Source organism: Gordionus sp. m RMFG-2023, chromosome 3 (assembly GCF_954871325.1).
Source record: "Gordionus sp. m RMFG-2023 chromosome 3, tfGorSpeb1-WG-v2, whole genome shotgun sequence".
NCBI classification, from domain to species: domain Eukaryota; kingdom Metazoa; phylum Nematomorpha; class Gordioida; order Chordodea; family Parachordodidae; genus Gordionus; species Gordionus sp. m RMFG-2023.
This window is the reverse complement of record NC_088777.1, coordinates 53,587,394-53,603,398: the sequence shown is the minus strand read 5'-3', so window position 1 is coordinate 53,603,398 and position 16,005 is coordinate 53,587,394. Positions and strand designations below refer to the sequence as shown.

General features: G+C 32.2%; 2 protein-coding genes across 4 annotated transcripts in view; one reads left to right on the top strand and one right to left on the bottom strand.

Annotated features, from left to right (window-relative positions):
* Positions 1-5,408, top strand: part of LOC135927108 (twitchin-like) — an 81,852-nt gene extending 76,444 nt beyond the window's left edge. The window contains 15 exon segments of the mRNA XM_065463046.1: positions 167-287; positions 357-459; positions 674-791; positions 924-1,096; positions 1,593-1,801; positions 1,901-2,081; positions 2,256-2,450; positions 3,059-3,264; positions 3,389-3,545; positions 3,672-3,812; positions 3,955-4,152; positions 4,208-4,318; positions 4,380-4,487; positions 4,763-4,884; positions 5,253-5,408. Of these exon segments, the coding sequence (XP_065319118.1) occupies positions 167-287; positions 357-459; positions 674-791; positions 924-1,096; positions 1,593-1,801; positions 1,901-2,081; positions 2,256-2,450; positions 3,059-3,264; positions 3,389-3,545; positions 3,672-3,812; positions 3,955-4,152; positions 4,208-4,318; positions 4,380-4,487; positions 4,763-4,884; positions 5,253-5,267 (2,158 nt within the window). The 3' untranslated portion in view covers positions 5,268-5,408.
* A 2,561-nt stretch (positions 5,409-7,969) lies between these two features.
* On the bottom strand, positions 7,970-15,803 carry LOC135926472 (nose resistant to fluoxetine protein 6-like). 3 transcript variants are annotated; one of them, XM_065462363.1, is made up of 3 exons: positions 15,758-15,803; positions 11,738-13,777; positions 7,970-9,383 (listed from the first exon to the last, which is right to left on the bottom strand). In XM_065462363.1, the coding sequence occupies exons 2-3, from the start codon at positions 13,741-13,743 to the stop codon at positions 8,594-8,596; spliced, it is 2,796 nt and encodes a 931-aa protein (XP_065318435.1). In that variant the 5' UTR covers positions 13,744-13,777; positions 15,758-15,803; the 3' UTR covers positions 7,970-8,593. The 3 variants fall into 3 exon arrangements, with proteins under 3 accessions (XP_065318435.1, XP_065318436.1, XP_065318437.1); XM_065462364.1 differs by lacking the exon at positions 15,758-15,803 and adding an exon at positions 14,170-14,299; XM_065462365.1 differs by lacking the exon at positions 15,758-15,803 and having other exon boundaries at positions 11,738-13,103; positions 13,150-13,276.
* Between the last annotated feature and the right edge of the window lie 202 nt (positions 15,804-16,005).

The following is a 16,005-nucleotide window of genomic DNA, read 5'->3' as shown; positions in this document are numbered from 1 at the left end:
AGGGAAGGGAAGGGAAGGGAAGGGAAGGGAAGGGAAGGGAAGGGAAGGGAAGGGAAGGGAAGGGAAGGGAAGGGAAGGGAAGGGAAGGGAAGGGAAGGGAAGGGAAGGGAAGGGAAGGAAGAAATTAAAATATAAATGTATATTTCAACTTCATTTTATATGACAGTAAAAGAATGACAATATTCGAAGCATTGGATCATCCTTGGCTCAAGAATGTGATAGAAGGCAAAGAAAGAATACCCAATTCCAGATACAACGGAATACACGATAAAATCCGCAAAAAATACGTAAACAAAAATGATATTTCATTTTCCTAAATCAAAAAAAATGGCGTAAATAATTTATTTTTGCTTTAGGAAATTTGGCCAAACCCGAATCCATCGATCGGAATAATCTCCAACTTTAGCTCCTTGTGCAAATTGAGACCGGAAGAATATCACATATACGACAGCGAATTCGGTAACGTATATAAACTAGAGATCATCAAAGCCCGGCCGGTCCGCTAACATGATACGGGCTTTCTGGCCCGGCTTTTTTGAATATTTTTTTTATAAGACTTTATTTTATTGGGGTTGGTATGAAGTTATCTTGTATACTAGTTGAATTTTGGAATATATATATATATAGTATATTGAAAAAAAAAATCTAAAATGAAAAATATAAAAAAAAATAGATAGAAGAGAAGCCGCTCCGCGTTTCATAGTCAAACCTAAAAACGCGACGGTTAAAGAACGACAAAAAGCGTTATTCGATTGCACCATATTTTCTCCTTACCCTCCGATCGTCACATGGTAAACTTATTTGTAAATTAAATCTTGATAAAGAAAAAAAATAGAATGGAAGAAAGAAAAAGAGAGAATGGAAGAAAGAAAAGGGAGAAAAATGGAAGAACGAGAAATGAAAATTAAAAATTTATTAATTAGGAATAGGGAAGGCATGGAGCTGAGACAGGGCGCTAAATACACTAAAAAGTCTCACGGAGATGAGTATTCCCTGGCGATAAAGAAATGCAAATCAGGTGATCACGGAGAATACACGGTCAAAGCTTCTAACACCTATGGCAAAATCGAACACACAATATTTTTGAACGTAGAAAGTAATCCCAAAAAATAATCTTTGAGTGGCATTTTCTATTTAGATTGACGGCCGGATTAATAATCCAATTTACACAGGCATTATTCCTTATGAAATGGAATTAGTAAAACATCCTTTTTTTTTAAAATCTACTATTTCTTTTTAAATTAGTACCCAATTTCTTTTTAAATTAGTATCTAATTTCTCCTAATAATTAAGCATCTATTTCAAACAATATGTTCATTATTTTATTTAAATATAGCTTTTTCTTATAAAATCTTAGGGCTTTTTTTTAAAAAAAAATAGATATTATTTTCCTTGTGACATTAAATAATTTTATTATTATAATTTTTACGCCTTATATTTATTATACGATTTTTTTTTATAATGACTTGGTAAAACATAATGTTTTCAGTATGTGAAGAGCGGTAAAATTTATTGGAATGTGCAGTAAATATTAATTAAAAATGTCACATGACATAAATTTTGTAATATTTTTTTTTTCCGTACCCCCTAAGAAACACCCGAGAGGACTTCTAGCAAATTCGTAGACGCCTCCTTTATCGCCGATGAATATCACAAGAAACGTCAATCGGAATTCCAGGTTCCTTCCTTCAAAGAAGAACAAATACCCCCTAGATTCAGTTTCGGTCTCAGACCGCGTATCGTCCAGGAAACTCAAGATTTCAAACTTCTGTGCAGTCTAATCGGAAATCCTATTCCTCACGTAAAAATTAACCACCTTTTACTTCCATATTTTTATATTTTTTTAAACCTTTATCATCCCAAGAAGATTATTTTTCATTTTTTGATTTAAAAATAATAGGTTGAATGGAGATTAAACGGCAGGGTTTTAGAGGATTCCTGGCACACCAATATAAAACAGCTTTACGGAGTATGCTCATTAGAAGTTTCGGGAGCTACGCTCCAAGATGCTGGTAAATATACCTGCACTGCTAATAACGAATTGGGCGAAGCTGAAACCCTATGCAGTGTTATAGTTGAAGGTATATAAAACCATTTCCTTCCTTCCTTCCTTCCATCCTTCCTTCTTTGTAGTTCATCTGTAATAACGAACGATTTTTTTAAAGTTTAAAGATAAGATAAAATAAAATAATTTTTAAAAAAAATATATATATATGTATATACCTTATTTTCATTGTTCAAATATTCCATTGTAGAGCGAAGATGGGCCAAGTTCTTGAAAGAACCAAGGATTTCGGTGGTGAAAGAAAGGCAAGGTAGTTACACCTCTTTCGGATCAGAGACCCCCAGCATGAGAAGATCTTATAGCAAATACAGCGAAAGGAGAGGTTCCGACGACCTTAAATTACCCTCCCCTATCAAGGAAAGACCAAGAATTTCAATCCGTGAAGGTATTATAATTTATAAAAACCAAAAACAAAATAGATACTTACTGTGTTCAAAATTTCCATCTGAACTCGAAGCGTATTTATCCTATTTAAGTATACGATCTCGACTTTTGACTTAAGATCCTAATATTTTAGTTAGTATATGTTGGAGTAAATATTTTGCTAAATAAAATTATATATTTTTTATAAAGAAAATGTAAATTATTATATATATCGAATTTTCGTGAGTGACGGATGTCGCCTCTCAAAGGGTAAAAAAATGAAATTGAAGAGAATATTACATGTATATTATCTTCTTCTTCTTTCCGTTTAATGGCGATTTCCAGGTTGGCCAGTTTTCCCTCTGATTTAATCATAGGAAATTTTGTAGCAAGGTTTTTACGATCGGATGCTCTTCCTGACACAACTCCCTTTAGGTGGTTTTTTAACCCCCACCCGTCGAGGAGACGGTGATCCTATTCTAGATCCAGACCTCTGGGAACCCTTTAGACCTCCATTAGCCGCTAAAAGACGTTGCCATTCCCCCGCCAAAACTTTAGAATATATTTAAATGTACTTCTTTAATAAAACTTGTAAACACTTATTTATTTTTTTTTAAAAAAAATATATAGAAGACAAACCAAAATCCCGAAAAACGACCGAACATGCCGTCGAACGCGCCGAGAAAAAATCATCAAAAGCGTCTCCTACTAACACAACGCCAGAATTTATCGAACCTTTAAGGGATCTAGTCGTGACGGACGGTGAAACCGTTTTATTCACTTGCCAAGTCACCGGATACCCCCCTCCTACCATCACGTGGAAAAAGGACAACAAAGTGAAAAAAATTGGAAAAATTTATCGAAACGTAGCTAATTAATTTATTCTCGCATCGCTAATACTTTTCTTTCTTTCAAGTTAACCCATATAGTCAAAAAAATCCTTTATGTAACTTTTATTAGGAATTACGCGATTCCGACATCATAGATATACAATGCAAACAAGGTGTCTGCACGCTGGGAATCGTAGAAATATTCCCGGAAGATGAAGGCACGTACGTATGTTCCGCCACAAATTCCTCCGGAACTACCGAAACTTCCTCCTATCTCAAAGTTGAAAGTATTGGCGCACCTTTAAAAAAAATCTTATAAAAAATTGTTTATTTTCTCCTTTTTGGTATCAAAATATTTCGGCGTGATGAAATATTGTATCATATTTTGCCATTGAATTTCTCCTTTTTTTAAGGTTATACCAATGACGAGAGAACTTTCACCGAAGAGCCGTCCGTCTCGATGATGCTTGAATCTCGCCCAAAATTCACGATGCATTTACAAAGCAAATACGTCCAGGATGGCCAAAAAGTGACCATTGAATGCCGTGTTGTCGGTAACCTATCGTTTTTCTTATATGCCCTTTTTTTTTGATTAATTTTACCTACCGGTTTCGATCCAGGTTTGATTTATTTTAGGACCCGATCCGAATCGTTAAAAGGAACGTTTAATGATTTAATTTTATTTTCCCATCTCAGGCAATCCCAAACCAGAAGTGTCTTGGTTGAAAGATGACAAGGAACTCAGGGAAGGAGTTTACTTCAAATTCCAGCAAGAGAACGATGTTTATCGCATGATAATCAGCGAGGTATTCCCCCAGGATTCTGGGATCATGAGTTGCGAAGCCTTCAACCCGCTCGGTGAAACGGCTAGCTTCATGTCACTCTTCGTCAAAGGTCTGCCATTTAATAAAATACATCTTAATAAATATTTGCTCTTACCCCTCTATAGCTTTAGACGAAGACGTTTCAGGGCCTCTATTTATCACATTCCCTCAAACCTATACAGTCGAAGAAAATCAACCCGCCTTATTCAGCACGGAACTTAATCAAGAAGCTAATGGTAATGAATAAAAATTTTTTAAAACGTATTAATTCCATTTATTTTTTATATATAATTCTAGTTGTTTGGTCTAAAGATGGCGTTGAATTGAACAGCGACCGATATGTTCTAGATAAATCTGGCAATGAATACTTCTTAGAAATATTGAACTCCAGTCCTTCTGATATAGGTATATATATATATATATATATTATATTTAATGTCATATGCAGTAACCAATTTTCGGGTTGGAAGTTAAATCCCTACAGTTCTAGTTCTTACGGCCTTGACTTATAGTGGATCAGGCTCTGACCTACTCAATAATCTAGTTAACACACCATTCCCTTGCCCAGTGGTTCACAAGGATGGCATAATAACACTCATTAATATATTTAAATTACAAATGCCTATTTAATCATTCTACACTCTTATCAAATCTTATAAAATTTAATATATATTTTTTAGGGCTGTACATCTGTAAAGCCTCGAATGACAAAGGGGAAGTAGAATGTGGTTTCGGTCTGAATGTAGAATCCGAAAATGATATACTTGACATGGATGTCAAATCGATGATCAAATCAGTTCAGGTAAAAAATATCTTAACTTCAGGAATTTATACTTTTTTCTACATCTCCCATTTCCCTGGTTTACATGGCTTAACACCATCTTCTTGTTAGTTTATCAGTTGATATTATCCAGTTATAATGAAGGTTCATTTATCTGCATTATTTCCTTTATAATTAGTAAACTATCGCTGACTAGAGCTAGGCTAAAATTAAGGGTCAAACCTAGTACTGATCCGTTTAAACTGAAATGGAAGACGGGTTTTTTTTTGAACATCTGTACTCATTTTATTATTTATTTCATTTTTTTTTAAATATTATATTTAACTCTTCATTTCCGCATCGCCCCGCCTGCCCATTTGCTCGCTCCGTAACATTGCATCGTTTAACAGAACGGAAAAAGTTGAAAGATACGATACAAAATAAACAGCTGTGAAGGAGAGGGATTCGGAGATGGACCTGCTCTTAAACGAAATTTAAAACCACTTCGAAAAAAAAATAAATAATAATATAACAATATACGATTATTTTTAAATGAATTATTTATTTTGCCGTAAATTTAATAAAATTCGAACGGTTTGCATTAATTATTGTACATAAAAATTTTATTTTTTTTTTGATTTCAAAATCTGTATTTGGGACAAGTAAACAAGGATAAAATAAACTTTATATATATATCTATATCATTTATAAATATTTAAATAATGCTTATTATAAAATAATCTTTCAAATTATAACTACAACACACCACATCGGAATGTTTTTCATAAACAATATTATCGTATATTTTTTTTTCTTAACCTTATAAATAATAATATTGATTTATAATTATATGCACAAATCAATAAAAATAAAATCTCAATTAACTTTGCCAATCAATTTGAGAAAAATGTAAAGATTATCCATAAATTTTTTATAATTAATTATATATGGCTCAAAGGGATAATAGCAAAAATTGTCTATAATTCATAAGATAAGTTATTCCAAACATGACGGAATGTATTTCTGATAAAATGAGATTTTTAAATTTTTAAAAACGCGCTCAAAAAATGATTTAAAGTTGAAAAAATGACACATTGCCGGACAAAAACACGGTTTTATTATTTAAATTACATTAAGAATAAGAATAAATCCTTTTATTTTCTAAGCATACTTTCTTTCTTTCTATTGCATCATGCAGGGTTTATAATAAAACCCCTAATAAGAAAATTATTTTTATGTATCTTAAACAAGTTAGAACCTGAATCCTAAAGAACCGCGAGAAATATAGAAAACGGAAGGTACAACCAATGTATATTGAACGTTTATTAATTGGCATTTTTTTTAAAAAAAAGTAATTATAACCTAAAATTTGCAAAAAAATAGTATCAGAGGGTACTTTACTACCTAAAGGTTTCAGCGGATCTCGAGTCCCTATACGCCCCTACCTCTAACGACGCTACTTGTTACCTAGTCATTTTACAGTTCCTTAACTAAAGCTATCCTAAAAAATTGCCGGTCTAGAGATTCTAATGCAACTTGAACTCTGCATCCCTCTTCCTGACAACGCTAATTGTTGTATCTAGTCATTCTACTAATTAATATGATGTGGTTTATTTTAAAAAAATAAATAAAACAATATATAAGTTTAATCGGTGTCGTTGTTGATGCATATAAAAAAAATTGATTGACGTTAGCCTTGGAAGTTGTGATAATTTTATATTATTATTTTTTTAAAATGAATCTATATTCCACATATCCCACATTAAAAAATAATATATTTTAAATTTATTTTATAATATTAAATGATATTTTAAATATTTTTATAATGTTAAATGATATTTTAAATTTATTTTTATAATATTAGATGATATTTTATAATTATTAAGATGATTTTTACGAATAGTTTTTAGCTCACTTCCAGAAATATGATTAATCATTTATTTATTTTTTTACGCGGTTAATACTTATTAATAGTAAAATTGATATAGCAGAGATTAATAAATAAGTAAGCCCCCCATGGTAAGATTTCTGAACCCTAGGGGCAAAAATTAAATTTACCTACCGTTTGAAAGGAAATTAAGATCAATAAGCAAAATTTGGGAGCCCTTACAATGGTCCAATCACAATACAGGATTATCCTAATGGTAATCACCCATTTATAACACAGTTCCCATCTATTAAAATCAATAAACAAAATTTGGGAGGGCCTAAAATGGTCCAATCACAATACAGGATTATCCTAATGGTAATCACCCATTTATAACACAGTTCCCATCTATTAAAATCAATAAACAAAATTTGGGAGGGCCTAAAATGGTCCAATCACAAAACAAGGATTATTCAAATGGGGTAATCACTCATTTTTAACAGTTCCCAGCTATTAAAATCCATAAACAAGGGAGCTCCTAATAATGGTCCAATCACAATACAAGGATTATTCTTATGGTGATCACCGCTATTAAAATTAATCAATTGGCGATGGTTAAACTCAAAAAAGAAATAAAAACATTAGACAATAAATATTATATGAACTATTTTAAAGTGAAGAAATGGTCATTATCATATCAATTTAATAAGATACAATTTAGAAAGAAAATTTTATTATTTTTGCAAATATATAATATAATTAATAAATAATATAAATTTATGTAATAATATAACATGGAATAATTTTACATTCATGATTTACATTTAAAAATATACAAACACTACAAGGTAAAAAAAATATATATATTATAACCTTAATAGCGCATTTATAAATATAATTTTTTTCTATAAATTAAAAAATTTTTTCATTTTCCTTAAATATATTGGGTTGTCATGTCAGTGATTAGGATATAATAATGTTTAATATATCTTTAATTTTTTTTTTATATAAATAATAAATATACTCATTTTATAAAATATAAAAATCAAAAACCACTAATTTAAAAAAAAAAAAATGGCGAGGTTTGAAAAATTAAATACAAGCCCAAGGGATAAAATATTTTATTTACAAAAATAGCAGCAGGCATGCGCAAGAATTTTATTTTTTAAAAATTGTATAATAAATTATTTTACATTCATTTGCCATACTAATATTAGTGATCTGCATCGGGCCTAATTTTTCAAACCCGGCCCGACCCAGCCCGGTTTTTAAAAAGTCTTGCCGGCCCGGCCCAAATTTATCCGAATTATAGAAATTAATTTTTTTTTAAGATATGTGTCATATGGCGTCTAGTTTGTATAAATAAAATCGAATATTTTTTATATTTTTACATAAAAAAATTCATAAAAATTGATAAATTTAAATAGATATATTTTTTTTAAAAAATTTTCCAAGGCCCGACCAAGCCCGAACCCGGTTTTGTTTTGCCGGGTCGAGCCTACTTTCGCAGATCTCTAATTTATATAGCGAAATTTTAAAAAATTCGGGGGGGGGGGGGTGTGGGTCTAAGAACTTTCTGCAGATTTCTGAACAAGTATTAACATATAATCTTTTCTTTTTTTTTTAAAAAAAAATAAAATAAGTAAATTGATTGAGCAAAAATAAATTAAAATTAATAACAAATTTAGGAAAATCAATGATTATTTAATGCATAAAAATTTTTTAAAAAAATGCATTGTAATATATTACATCATGAATTTTATGACGTCCATAATTGAGTTGAAACAAAAAGGTTTGATTAAAAATTTTGACTTAAGGGTGGAGTAAACGATGACCGGAAGTAAAAGGATTATTTGCATTTTTCAAAAATAAAGAAGTAGCGTATCAATTCAGTCGTTGAAAAACTATCTTAGCCAGGTTAATGAAGGGTAACTCAAAGGCCAGCGAAAAAAACAGTGAGGTGGCGAAAGTGGCCACGGAGTAAAACACGAAATGAACGAAAAAATTGGTGTGGGAAAAGTAAAGTGGGTATCTCAGGGTCCTGAGATGTATCAGCATAATCACGGGATGGATGAGGTAGGCCGAATAGCTGAGGTTGCTCACGGGGATCCAGGCCTCGTGGCTGAGGAATGAGTTCAAACCGCGCTTGACTAGACGCATCGTTCCGGCGACACATTTGAAAGGGGGGTCATCGGGCCAGTCAAGAATCATGAAGGCCAAAAATAGTATCAATAAAAGTGGCCACAAGAATCGGGAGAGCGATAAAAATAACGCCTCCATTACTTCCGGAAATTGCGGCGATGATCGGAATGCATCCCATCGCCCGGGCCGGAAGATGGAGGATTTGTAGTAGCGGTCGAAATTCGGGAAAAGTCCGTACAATTTGGCGGATACGGCGGCTACCAGGGTCAGGAAGGCGACGATTATATAAGGTCGGAATACGGAACGGGATTTTGAGGCGAGGGGATTTACGTTTGGCGCGTTATCGCTAGTTTTGTCGACGATATCATGGCTGGTAGAACATTGGTCATCTTTATTATCCGCGGACGCCCGTAATTTTAGGTAACACCCAAGTAAGAGGCCCAAGAAAAAGGGCGGAATTCGAATGTAGGGGCGGATGTAGAATTCAGCGAAAAACTTCATCGTATTGGTGTTATCGATAAATACCAATACTCTGAAAAAATAGATTTTTTTTTTCAAAAAAAAAATACGTAATAATTCTTAATATATATATATGTAAATCAGAGGCCTGCAGGCCCGGCCCTAAACCCGGATACACGGACCGGGGCATATTCGAATTTTTTATACAATATACCACAGCCCCAAATATTTGTTTTTAAGAAAAAATACCTGGGTCGGGCCGAAAATTTATTTTACAAACGGATTGTGCAAATGGTACCTCTGAACAAGGTCTCCGATATATATAATGGATGGGGCATGTCAGAAAGATGTTGAAGGGGGGGGGGAAGGGGGGTTCTTAACCTGAATCTGTTTAGGATTTAGATTATCTTTATATATTGATCTTGAGATAATCTATCGAACTTCTTACTTCTTATCATTTAGAATAGAACTCACCCGAGCATAGATTTTTTTACGTTTCTATTTACAGCGGTTCAACAGCGTTTTTCGCAGATATGTTTTAGCGTTGCCTCTTTCTTTTTTTTGACCGTTTTAAATGAGAGGTAAAATAAATATTTCTCGGATGGCTTCTCTTCTCACATTTGTTTTAAAGTTCCCAAGGGTGGCCTAACACTAATACGATGCGAATATATTAAATTGTTTTTCCCCTACATTCCAGGAGAGAGGAAAAGTAGTATCGAATCTTGTCCGAGCTGGAATTAGCGTCACGAGCCTTTAAAACTTTCCGTCCGTCGGTTAAAAAAGGGTAGGTCAATCGGTTGATTATGATCGGTCCGGGAGACAATAACATTAATCAACCTGCCGAGGGGCCTTCCCGAGCCAATTTAAACAAATTTAAGATGCTTATATCGATAAAAAAATAAGATATTCGATCTTTCCACTAGACAAAATAGAAAAAAACCTAGGCTCTTTATCTCTACAAAAAAAAGCAGAATATGGATACCAAAAAATTAAGGTAGTCTCTAGAATCCCTTATCTAATGGAGGGGTCTGGGAGGCTTAGAACCGTCCAGATGACTTATCTTTAACTGATAACTAATCTTCTCCTATTTATCTTCCTGCCTTAATATAGACATCATCGAAAAAAATGGCGGAGAATAAATTTTCGACTTATGTCCAACTAACTCGGCAATGTCATTTGCAAAATAATATCATACAAAGAAATCGAAGGGAAAACTTATATAAAAGGCTCTTCATGATGAAACTAGTTTAAAAGTCTCCTCGTGATTTGATTGGTCATCAATCACCTGACTTTTCTGAAAGAAGAAAAAAAAATTCATATTTTTATAGACTTTTTAAAAAATGATTAGTATTAATATTAAATCTTTACAATAAATTCTTCCAAATAGAAAAAAAATAATAAAATAACTTAAATTTGTTAAGTTTTTTTTTAAAAAAAACGTGATATTTTATTTTTAAATAAAAACACTCATGTTTTAATTATTTTATACTAAAATCCTTGTAGTGGCTTTAAGTATCACGAATTAAAATATTTAAAAATTCCGTATTCCGTAATCTAAAATGCCAAAAAAAAATACATACATTTTAAAAAATTGTGGATGAGCGCATAACCCCTGAAAGAAGAAAGTTAAATCGTAAGAATAGGCAGATTACGTAGATAAAATATCTTGTAAAGCGATCAATCAATAAGACCTTGCCCTGACTAAGGTTGGGTAATTACTATGATTTAAACCCAGTTATAGCCGGCTAAACTATCACTTTGGCCGCGGAGGTTTTTTATTAACGATTTTAGCGAACTCAAATTTGAGAGAAACTAAAAAACACAAATTAAAACGTTCGCGGATTTTCTCCGGGCAGGTATACGTAGATTGAGCTGGGAAAAAGCCAACGTTTAACCATCAACCTCCCAACTAAAATTCCTGATTAGTCTTATTTCTAACAGAAATCTGTTAGGGCCGTCAGTTCTAAAACTCAATAGACTGTTCCAAACAGAAAAATAAGACGAGCCATTAAAATCATTTTCTTGTTTACCAAACCCCACTTTATTTAGGTTAAATAAATAACAAATATTTTAAATTTTTTTTTAAAAAAAAAATTCTCGTAAATCATTTGAATAAACGAAAATATCTATTTTTAAAATTAGATATATTTGGGGAAAATTTAGTTGGATGATTTATATATAAAAATTAGAAGGAATCCTCTATTGATTTTATCAAATTAATTTATATATCTTATATTATATACGATTGTAAAGAAAACGAGGGATATTTACAGGGAGATAGAACTAATCTGCCTGCCCCCTACTTTCTTTGTTTAATAATACTTTGAAGGTTCGTGGTAACTTTATCACTGAGGTTTAATTAAAAGATGAATTCTTCATTAAGGGAGGAGGATAGTATCTAAGGTGACGAAAAAAAAAATACTAAACTTGTAACGGTTATAGTAGCTGATACAGAAGGAGAGCGCCACGAGGAGTCCTATAAAGCAAGCCGAAATTATTCCCAACCGTTTTAAATTAAGCTTGAGTCCTTTTCCCCTTTTTTGGGAACTAGCCGGAGCGGAGAATTTGATTAGCGCGAAAATTATGAGGGGGCTCACGAGGTGAAACTGAAAATCGCAGGCGAGATACCAGGCCCAAGGCATGCACATTCTAACCTTCCCGTCCAATTTCCCGGATGCGGTGCGGTGACCGGTAGTGAAATAATTATTAACGTAGGCTAAGTTGGTCCACCAGAGGGACCGGCAATCCGGATCAACGCCTTCGGAGGCCCAATAGGGGCCGTTACCGATGTAAGGGGACACGAATATTTCGAAAACCAAAACCGCGGCGTAAACCGGCGTAAGTCGGATATAACGGTATATCAAAGGGGCCGGATAAGATCGAATCAGGTTATTAAGGGTGATTTGATTTGCGTGTTTCGATAATTGGGATAGTATCGGGGTGAACGCCGAGCTCAAAAGGCCAGAAAATAAAAAAAAGGAGTCGACGGCGAAAAACGCGCAGTACATGAATACGAAAAATGAATCGAAACGGTTTAAATTTAGGATGGGATCATTGTCGTCATGATCACGCGGGAGAATATTTTTTCCCGCATCCGTGGGAGTGATAAGGCTACTATTCAAATGGCCGAAACTGTGATGGTAAAAGCGACCCTTCATACCTTTCATAACGTGTTCGAAGTTGGAGACGAAGAATAGAGAAAAGACATAGGTATGGCCATACATCACGTGCAACGTACTGAGGGCCCTCACGCCTGTCAGAAAAGTCAGAGGTGACTTGATGACATTTTGGGAAGTTTTGACGATGCCACGGGCAGATTCATAGTTATAACCGTTGCCGAGGGGTTGGCTCGGGTGCGTACTATTGGAAGAGGCAGAATCAGGCGAGTTTGAAACATTATTACTATTAATATAAGAAGGCCCGCCACGCAATATTTTGAGTAAGTTTTGACGAGGGGAAAAGCATTGCGAGAGAGTTGGAAGGGCGCGAAAAAAATTATTTCCTCGCGAGGCGGAACGAGGCTTGGAATGTAGATTCGTAACAAAATCTCTTCTCTCCTTCAAGTAAATAAACAACAAAATGGCGCCAAAAATAGAGAAAAACGCGACCCCAAATATCAAATCCCGTGACCTTCTCTTTACGTATTTTTGATGTTTACCTTTAAGCCACGAGGAATAGCCAGCGGCGCGGTTCACATTTTCGGGAACAAGCTGCAAGGTCAAATCTTGGGTGTGAGTAATAATTTTATAGACCGATACGGTTTTCAAAATTTTGCCCATATCTGACACGTTTCCTAAATAATATGGCGTAAATAATTTGAATGAATCACTGTATATTACTTGCAAAACGGCAATTTCTGCTATAGCTTTCACGTCAAATTGATCGCAACTGGCTGGCAAGCACCATCCAACCTGGTAGGTGGCACCAGGCATCCATAACAATAAAGGTAATTTATTTTTGTAAGCCTCGAAGGCGTTAGTTAAGGCAGGATTGAATATGCTAGCATCTATAAATGTTAAAGAGTAAGTCAGATATTTGGGGTGAAGAGATATGCAATCATCAAAAGATCCTAAGGAGATTATGTTGCCTGATGTTATGGAAATAGATGGAAACTTTCCGGAAAAATCAATCATATCCTTTAAAATCCTAAGTGAAAATCCATCGGGTTCCTTTGATTCTAGTAAACTCCCATAGCTTAACAGTGTTTTATAGCATGCTGAAGATATACTTTGTTGTAATGTATCATAGTATTTATTTGAAGAGGATGAAATTGATATATTATTCAGATGAGTGTTGTATGATAATGGTGATATAATAGTTAATACTAAATTTCTAATTATTTGATCATCTTTACTGATATGTGAATTGACATAGTTTGATGTCTTAGAGTAACTGCAGCATATTATCACAGCTATAGCAACTGCTATATGCATTTAGCAAGAGAAAGTTTTCAATTGAACTTCCAGTCTATTAAAATAAACATAATTTATATTATTTATTAAGGCTATGTGCAAAATTTTATTTCATACTAAAAATGGGTTTTCGATAAAGTTTCATAAGTTTGTGAAATGAAATTTTTTGATATTTTGGATCTCTAATAAATTAAATACATTAAAATTATATAAGGAATTAAAATATTGTAAATCCTTGATTGTAAAAATTTTAAATTTTGTTCTATAAAATAATTTTTTTAAAAAAATGAATCCAGAAGAAAATTTATTGTTGAGTATTGATGTAATTTATTTATTTTTAAGAAAATAAAAAAGGCAATTTGTATTATTTTGTATTTTTTTTAGGACAATTTTATATAAATTTTTTCTTTGTTAATTCAATTCAGTAAGGTGTAAAGGCATGTAAACCTGTTTAGTCTCCAAGTGAGTAGGTTGAAGATGCAAAATCCCATGAAGTTTGAAAACAGAGAAGAGTTTTTATCTACAATATTTGACGAGGAATTGGGTAGAAAGCTGTGAAAAATTGGGAATCTCGAAAATGTCATCTTTGTGTCTATTTTTGGAAATTTAAATTCTTAATTTAAATAGATGTATTACTTCTCTAGCATCTATTAATATCAATTTCAAATTTAGTTTAAAAATTTTCTAGGAAGATATAAGCAAGATTCCCAATGCTGTTTTGTTTTTCATTATATAGTGCTCTTACCTTTGTCGAGGTGTGATCAAGTATTGATGATTTAAGTATAATAAAATTTATAACATTATATCTTTAATTTTAAATAATCACACCAAATATTATTGTTAAAAACTTCTTTTTTTTTGCCTATCACAAGATTTATCTTGTATTTGTAATATTTTAAACTATATAATCATTTATATTAATTTGTTATAACATTTATTTACACCAAAGATCTGCAGAGAAAATTTTAGGCTTGGCCCATATTTTAAAAAGAATTATCATTTAAAAGCTCAATATATAACTAGATTTTTATTTATGATCATTTCATGGTCTAATTCAGAATTTTTTAAATATTATTATTTCATAATTTTACAAATTATCAAATTATTTGAAGGAGAAATTGAAATTATCAGTAAATGATTGTTAAATATTCCATTATATTATTTTTCAACTAATTAATTTTATAGAACCTAGCCTAGATTTCTATTTTCTTAAATTACACCCACTCCCCCCCCCCTTTTCCCCAGCCTTGACTTTTATAATATATTGTTTTTGTGATCATTTCCAGCCTGGTTTCAGGTTGAGAGTACATATCAAAAAAAATAAAACAAAAGGATTGGTGACATAACGAGCCAAGGAAAAAGAGATTTTTAGCCTGGATCAGACTATATTAAATATATTTATGGGTTAGAATCAGGGAAAGGTTTAAAAAAAAAATTTAATGCTATTTTTCTCAAAAGAATTATTAAGGGACATGCTGACAACTTATAAAATATATTTTAAGGCTGGGCTGGACAATTACAGGCTTAAAGCCAAAACCCTGATAAAAAATTTTCACAGCCTAGACTGACTCTTAAAAGAGAATAAAATAAACAAAAAATATTTTAATTTGTCTGATAAAAAAAAACGAAAATATGCAAATTAGATGTATGATCTGCAATAGGTTAGTTTCTAACTCCCAAATTCAACAAAATCTGTCTAAAAATACCACCCATTTGTTTAAAAATTATGTTTGGCTTACTTACCCAATATTTAAGGATTATGATTGGATTTACCTATTTAACTGCTTTAAAAATATTTTACCCCACCTAGCCAATGCATAAAATATAAGCAGGTTTAAGAAGATAGGTAAAAACATATCCATTGGCCTTTAATATTTTTAGTTATATTCATATACATAGATAATCACAAATTACAGCGCTCCTACCCTCTTGTAAATAAATTATTGAGAAATTATAACAAAAGCCACAAAATTTCATTTTAAAAAAGTAACGAAAATTTATATCAAACATAATTATTACATGAACAAGATTATACCTGAACTTTAAAAGGAATAGATCCTCGAATTAGGTACGATACAGCGAAAAGCAGAATAGCGAAAAAATATATAAATGTTCCCCCACTAAAATTTTCATAAATAAAAAATATTATATTTTTAATTATTAATAGATTTTTTAAATATATTATAAAAATTATTTTTGCAAAATTACCTCTAGAGCAATAAATATGTTATTAATTTTTTCACAATTTTTATTACATAATGTCCCTAATATAATATGAATCAT

Coding starts and splice junctions, on each gene's coding strand:
- LOC135926472 (XM_065462363.1), bottom strand. CDS start 13,743: ATGCATATAGCAGTTGCTATAGCTGTGATAATATGCTGCAGTTACTCT. Junction 9,384..11,737: donor AGCTACTATAACCGTTACAA/GTTTAGTATTTT, acceptor CTATTTTTTCAG/AGTATTGGTATTTATCGATA.